General features: G+C 31.8%; 1 protein-coding gene across 1 annotated transcript in view; it reads left to right on the plus strand.

Moving 5' to 3' along the window:
• The window catches only part of LOC106646056 (uncharacterized), a 29,575-nt gene extending 25,376 nt beyond the window's left edge, over window positions 1-4,199 (plus strand). The window contains exons 14-16 of the mRNA XM_089598771.1: window positions 27-483; window positions 554-934; window positions 1,062-4,199. Coding sequence (XP_089454897.1) covers window positions 27-483; window positions 554-934; window positions 1,062-3,568 — 3,345 coding nt within the window. The 3' untranslated portion in view covers window positions 3,569-4,199. The remainder of the gene's footprint in view (window positions 1-26; window positions 484-553; window positions 935-1,061) is intronic.
• Window positions 4,200-7,530: the final 3,331 nt, after the last annotated feature.

Consider the following 7,530-nt stretch of genomic DNA (forward strand, 5'->3'; position numbering starts at 1 on the left):
TGATATCCAATGAATTAATATTTCAGTTCGACGTGAAGCCGAGTCCTAAAACTCCTGAAAGCTTCAAATCCTTTGATTCTGGGGAGACCATGGGTCCAGACTCGGTAACCTCGAGTGTTGTCGTCACCCCCTTGCATTCGGATTCACGGGGTATTTTTCTGGCCGATAAGTCTGTCGCTTCATCCGTCAGTTCGGACTCAAAGACATTGACGATGCGGTCTATCGAATCTGACGTAGCGATGAAGAAGCAAGTTGAGACTCCAGGTGACAAGTCTGTCACGCCATTGACGGATTCATTAATGCAAGCCAAGTCAGTCGAACCAGCCTGTAGCTCGACTGAATCTTTCTGCAGTCCGTCGAAACCTAAATCAGAAAAATCCTTTAGCTCTGATCTTCAGTCACCCATCAGTGCCAATTCAATCAAGTTCACGCCAGGTTACACCTATAAGAACAATGGAATCGATTTGCAGAAACCATCAACGGGTACTGTACCTTTCTTTACCCCATGTTTTATTTAATGGCTCGGTAATTTTTTTGTTCTTATTCATTTTAGAAATCGGTGCCGTTACTTCACCATTCTATCCAATATCAAACCCCAATAAGAAAACTCCATCGCCCTATAGTGAAGACAAAAGTAAAACGAGCAAAGACAGTGCGTACTCGAGAAAATTTCGGGGAATTAATGAAGAGCAGGGTACAAAGAATTACCAGGAAACTAAGCCTCTCACGCTAGCTTTTGATGTTGAGTCGAAAATTTCTACGCAAGCATTCGATGTTCCTCAGTTAACAACTACCGATGATAATGATTTCAGCACATCGATAGATGATGAAACGTTTACAAATTTGCCGACTCAGTTGTATTCATATGATATCGATCATAACGTGAAATCTAAGGATACTAAACTTCCCGAAAAAGATATCGGACGTACTTCAGGTAAATCATAGATTTCATGTTATTCAATTAGGAACTTTCAACAATACATACATAGTATACAATGAACGTATCAGTTTAAAATTTGTTTGATTTTTTTTTTTTTTTTTTTTTTCATTATCAATTTTAGCATTTGAACCTTATCGCAAAAGCAAGTACGAGGATGAGCTTCAGGAAACTGACACACTTTCACCTCTTCCACGCAATCAATGCAATGAGTATCATAGCGACATCTTTGAACGAACTCGTGGCAGGTCATTGGATGGTAAACTGGAAACCCTAGAAATATCAGGTAAATCATATGAACGCAGCAGTAGTAGCTTAGAGAAACGTTTCCCAGAAATGCTACTGTCTCCGTCAATGGAAGATTTTGCTAATAGCGTGAAGAAGCGATCTAGTGATGTTTTGGAGGATTTGCGACACTTGGAATCGAAATCGACTGAAGATGGAGAGTTGAATCCAAATATGTTAACGAGAAAGACAAGTTTCATCTGGGAAGATTTAAAGAGCCTCGAAGCACGTAGGCAAGACACTTTCAGCGATTCGGCCAAAGAATTTTCTAGACAAAGAATTGAAATACCTGGTATCAGTATTTCTATGAAAGGGCGTAAAACATACGTTGTAGAGCCAAAGATCAATATCGATGAAAATAGCGATAGCATTTTAAAGTCAGTCACGTATAAAAACTCTAATGGACATAACTACGACGTTGACGATGACAGGGAGTCCAAGTTGGGAGTTTGGACAAAGGTTAAGCCACGTAAAAGAAATGATAATGGGCGCAGAAGTAGCGATAGGGCTTTGAAAATTATTCAAGAAAATTCGGTAATACTTCAAAAGATTTTAACTTGTCAAGCCAGAAAAAGGTTGCCAGATTTAGAAGAAATATCAAAAGAAATTACTATTAGCCCTATCAATGAGGAAATATCCAAAATTTTTAGTCCTATTCTTGAAAAAATGGGTTTAAATGAGCATGAGATTAACGAAGAATTGGCAAGGATTAACTTCAAAGACATCGATCGAAATACAACTACTACAACAGCATCAGAATTCGAGGCTAAAATCAATGATGAACTATCAAAACTTTCGTTAGTCGGAGATAACGAAGAAGTAGCTTATTTACCAGATGTAGACGATTTGTCCTCTGATTACTTTGTTGCAAGAGAAGCCTTCATCGATCGACAAATAAATGAAGAATTATCAAAGCTGCTTGTAAATTATTCGGAAGACTCTCTGATAAAACATCAAAAAATCTCGTCAAGCCTTAATGCCACTAATGATATATTCATGGACTCAAGAAAATCTTATTTATACCAGTCGTCCAATGACTCTCTTGAGACTAAGAGTGACCTAGGATCAAACAACACGATTAATAGTACCATTTATCAGAATGAACCTATTTCATACATGACTCTTAATAATTATATGAAACCGAAAAACTTTCCAACTAAAAATGATGCTGATATTTACAGAGAATTGGAAAAGTTGAATCATACATCTTACTCACAGGTTGTACCTTCTGCTGCAACAGAACTACATCGAGATATCACTTCACCATACTTGATTGATACAATAAGATCGCCAAAATCGGATTATCCTAAACAGGTTGTAGACCAACAACCAACTTACGACACATTATCACCTTTGAAAAGTCCTTACAATAGTTCTTATCCTTCTACAACATTTCAGTCTTCTTATGATTACAAATCTCGGATGTCACCTAGGAAAGTACCAGGCAACCCTTATTCAGTTCGATCTTACGATTCTACATTAAGTTTAGATACTGGTTTTGAAAATACAACTTTTGAGATGACCGCTATAAAAGCAAGTGCTCCATCAACGTTAAACTATGAGTATGGACCGACGAAACATATTTTATCTAAAGAACAATTAGAGTTTCGTCTAAAATACGATTTGGATGACGATGTGAGTGCAACTAAAAAATCATCAGCAGAAGACATTGATTTAAAACTTAGTCCATTTCAAACGGATATTGCAAAGCTTGACAAAGGAGCATCTTATTATACAGATACAAATGTCAATACTCCCACGAACAAATATTCATCCAGCAAAGATAACGGCGTATGTTTGGCCTCAAGTCTTGGAGGCAGCAATAATGACACAATTGCATACCATAGAAAATATGATGGCACTTCACCAGCGGACAAGTATTCGTCTTTTAGTAATGATTGCGATATGTTTAGACAACCTTATAAAATCACACCATTGGACCCTGAGACTCAAGTAACTGCATACTTGTCAGAAACTTTAGTAAATAATACATCCAGTTGTCATCGAGATACTCACATCTCATCACCAAATTATCATTACGACTACGCTAAGTCAATGAGCAGCTCGTACGATACCGTGTCACCCAGTTTCGATAATTCTTCTTCAACGTCGATAAGAACAAAAATAACTTATTCTGACGTTATGCCAACGGATAATTGGAAGTATAGAAAACCAACCTTAGAAGAAAACAAAGGTGTTAAGTATGACTTTGAAAAAAGTCCAAGTCCAAAATCGTTAGGGTTTAGTCCATTTCCAATAAGAAACATTCCAAGGAAACCGAAAGAAGTTGCTGTGAAACTGGGATTGTATTCGCCAACAAATTCGACCCCATTAAAAAGATCTTAGTTTTTATTATAAGTCGTTAACTTTACAGATAAACATAAATAGCACAATATTTTAAATTCAATAACAATTAAATATTAAAACTATTTGTTACTTTTTGTAATTTGTCGAATTCAAATGTCTACTATTGTATATAACACGTTATATTTAATTTAAATGTAAGTTGCGCGAAAATATACTGTTACAAGCTTAGAAATAACATTTTATTGTTAAAAATTGTGAAATATGCAATACCCTTATGGTTCCAAAATATAAAAAAAAATCACAACTTTACCAAAAGAAGCTTTTGTAACATCAATGATCTGTTAATTATGGTACAATTGTAAGAGAATAAACTTATGTATGTAAATAATCGAAGGACATAGAAATGGGCCTAATGTTAAAATAGATGATTATTAATGCAAATGTAAGTGTAACCTCTACGAACGTTTGCCAGATTTGTGAATGAAATAATTGCCATGAATCAGTGGGGATATCTCTTTTCTTTTAACAAGGACAAATGTGTTAAATTATAAATGCAATATGTTGTTTATGAAATGCTACGTACTTGTAAGTTTACTTTGAAACATTGTAAATAGTCGGTAGTTTTTTTGATCACGTTGTATGGCATTGATGAGTTTGAGATAAACTATCGATTAAGACGCTATTGTACAAATTTTGCTCAAAAGCGTTTGTAAAAACTTTTTAAAATCTTAATTGTAAAATAAAAGTAACTTTATTCACATATTCAGGTAGTTTTGCATTAATTTTTAACATTGGACCCCCAACGTTGACATTTTCGTAGTAAATACTTTCATTTCCACGGTTGACGGACAAACCATAACAAAGTTCCATTTTTTAATTACTTATATCTTATCTTACTGTTTCTATTGTAGGTATGGACTATGCTTACAATATCAATGGAGCATGTAAAGTTATTCTTATGAAATCATGTAAAACTTTTTTTCAAGATTTAAGATGGTTTTTCATAGTTTACCTTTTCGTATTTCTTTAGCAAAATATTGTTGATATAAGTTTGGATGAAGCTAAAATAATTTTTTTTAAGGAGTACAACGTAGATAAATATAAGTGTAACTATTAATTTAAAATCAGATGTAAGGTTTTTTAAAATCATCAATTTAATTATTGTTATTCAGGTTTTTAAATGCTATTTTTTATTGATATTGTTTAAAACATGTAGTTTTAATAATGTTAGAAAATTATTTTTTAGTAATTAAATATTCTTAGCTATGAATTTACAATTTAATAAAAGAAGGAATGATGCATGCAGGGATTGGAAAGTAGATACAACTTTCGTTGCGTAAGTGTAGTTTTGTAATGTTTATGTTTATGTAATGTAGAATACTAAGGTTAAATAATGATAAATTTTGAGTAACTGCATAAAAATCTTTTATATTATGGTTGAACTTCGTGAGTACGTCATGCATAAATACAGTACTCACGAAGTTTACTACTGAACTGAATTTTCTTATTTTTTTGTTATTCGTTTTTCAAGTTTTTGTTTTAGTGAACTACACGAATTCAGTACTTATTTTTATAGAGCTTCGTTCTTCCTATGGGTCTGGCGACCCCCTTGTTATCTGAGAAACTGTGAGTCTTTATACTCATCTCATGTTTAAAGAACTTCGTTCATACCGTAGGTCCCATGACCCTTTTATACCCCCTGGTTTAATTTTCTTTATTTTATTTCTTTTTTCTATTTAATCTTCTTTTTGTCATTCCTTTTTTTTTTTTTTTTTTTTTTTTTTTTTTCATTTTTATTTAGAGTCACTCAAACAATAAATTTTATGATTAAACATAAATAAAGGTCAATAATATATACAATTAATACAATCATCTTCTTTTATTGCGAGATGTGGGGGTATTATTACCTAACTGAAGCACTTGTTATAATTCCAATAAAAAAGAGTTTTTCCTTAAGCTACAGCCAGAGTAATAACAGTTTTATAAAAAAAAAGGTCTACTCCTGAGTCACTTCTTCTGGTTGTTACATTTGCGGTACTTTTCAAAAATAGTACTTTTTAGTTTAAAATGACGGTAAACTTTTAGATGAAGTTGGGTCACATGGGTTATTGTGAGTAAAAAGAATAACTGCTTACCTCCAGTTCCTAAACCTGCAAATTGTAATATAGGGTACTTTGATCTACACTTCAAATTAAAATATAATTTGTTAATGTAATGATAATTTTTAGCTTATTTAAAGGTTTCTTTTGGGCTCATAATGTATACGAGTTTTTATACGTGTTTGTCATCTAATTTGACATCTCCTTCATCAAAATTCATTATGCAAAAAATTAAATTGATGAAAACACATGATTCACATGACTATAATACAAACTGAACTTTGTACCGTACCTTCATTATAAAACACATGAATAAAAATCATGTGATTCTTATAGTGTTATCCATCGCCTTGGTTATATAAATGCATCTATGTCTATTGAGTTATTCTCTAACTTTTTTTATTGATCTTAAAGAAGTACAGTTAGCAGGAGCAGTGATTAGTCTAGTAGACATGACTGTCAACTAAATTTTTAGAGATAATGTAAATATAAATCCATGTATTAGAAAACCAACTAGTAAATAGTAGTAAATGAGAATCCAAACTCGTTGTCGAGACACTTATATTTTATTATCAAACTATTAAAAGTTATAACTGTATCAAGTCAAGCTTTTATAATATTAATTATGTGTTAAACTATAATACGATAGTGAGTAGGCGAGCTTATGTTTGTAGAGCATCAGATCTAAGGACATTAAAATGGCCTTGATGTTGTTGTAGGAGATTATTGACACAGAAATAAGCGTGATGTCGAGGAATAGTTATCAGATTTGTGAATAAAATAATTGCCATAAATCCGTGGAGATATCTTTTTATTATTAGAAGGATAAATGTGTTAAATTATATACTCAACGTATGGTTTATGCAATGCCATGTGCTTGTAAGATTACATTGAAATATTGTACATAGTCGGTAGTTTTTTTGATCACGTTGTATGGCATTAAAGAGATGGAGATAAATTAAACTGATGGTGAAGACGCTAATTTGTCTCGAAAGAGTATATAAAATCTTTTGAAATCCTACTTGTAAAATATAAGTAATTTTATTCACATACTCAAGTTGTTTTGTATTTACTTATAATGATGTATACTCAATGATGTAATTTTTGTTTTTAAAACTTCTATTATAATGGTTTTACAGTCCAACAATAATGAAGTTTACTTGATGAATCACTTATATCTTACCGTTCTTATTTTAGCAATGGATTATGATTATATTATCAATTTAGTATATAAAATGGTAGTGATAAAATCATTAAAAACTTTTTATTAGGATTTAAGATGGTTTTTTATTTTTGGCATTTTTGTTTTTCTCTAGAAAAATATCTTTGATTTAAGTTTAGATTAAACTAAAATATTTTTTGTATGTCCAGTACAACCTAGATAAAAAAATGATAATAATAATTTTAAATTAGATTTGAGGTTTTTCAAAATCAATACTGTAGTTATTGTCGTTCAGACTTTTTGATGCTACTCTTTAATGATATCGAGTAACTTGTCGACTTGTGTTTCTCAGATCTTTCAAATGTTATTGTCTAGAAAAATCCTTAATAATTGAAGTTTTTCTAATATTTATAAAGCAACTTTACATTATATGACTTGTTTAGTTTATTGTTCCATTATTATAATAATACAAGTATAATATGTTGGAGCGTAAATTGAAAAAGATTCGTCAGTCTTTACGTACAAGCAACGAGTAGTAGAGACAACTTTTCTTGTATAAGTATAGTTTTGTATTTTTTATGTTTCATTAATGTAGAGTACTGAGGTAAAATAATGACAATCTTAGAGTATTATTGTAGGAATTTTTTATTTTATTTCTATGCAAAGGCAGGTACAACATTGTTGTATTTATACAATCAGATTTTATTGGTCGCACATGCACATGTATGGTGAACTGCAGT

Source organism: Copidosoma floridanum, unplaced genomic scaffold, assembly GCF_036245765.1.
Source record: "Copidosoma floridanum isolate Cflo_tuat_1 unplaced genomic scaffold, Cflo_Japanese_pri ptg000006l, whole genome shotgun sequence".
In the NCBI taxonomy this organism is placed as follows: Eukaryota; Metazoa; Arthropoda; class Insecta; order Hymenoptera; family Encyrtidae; genus Copidosoma; species Copidosoma floridanum.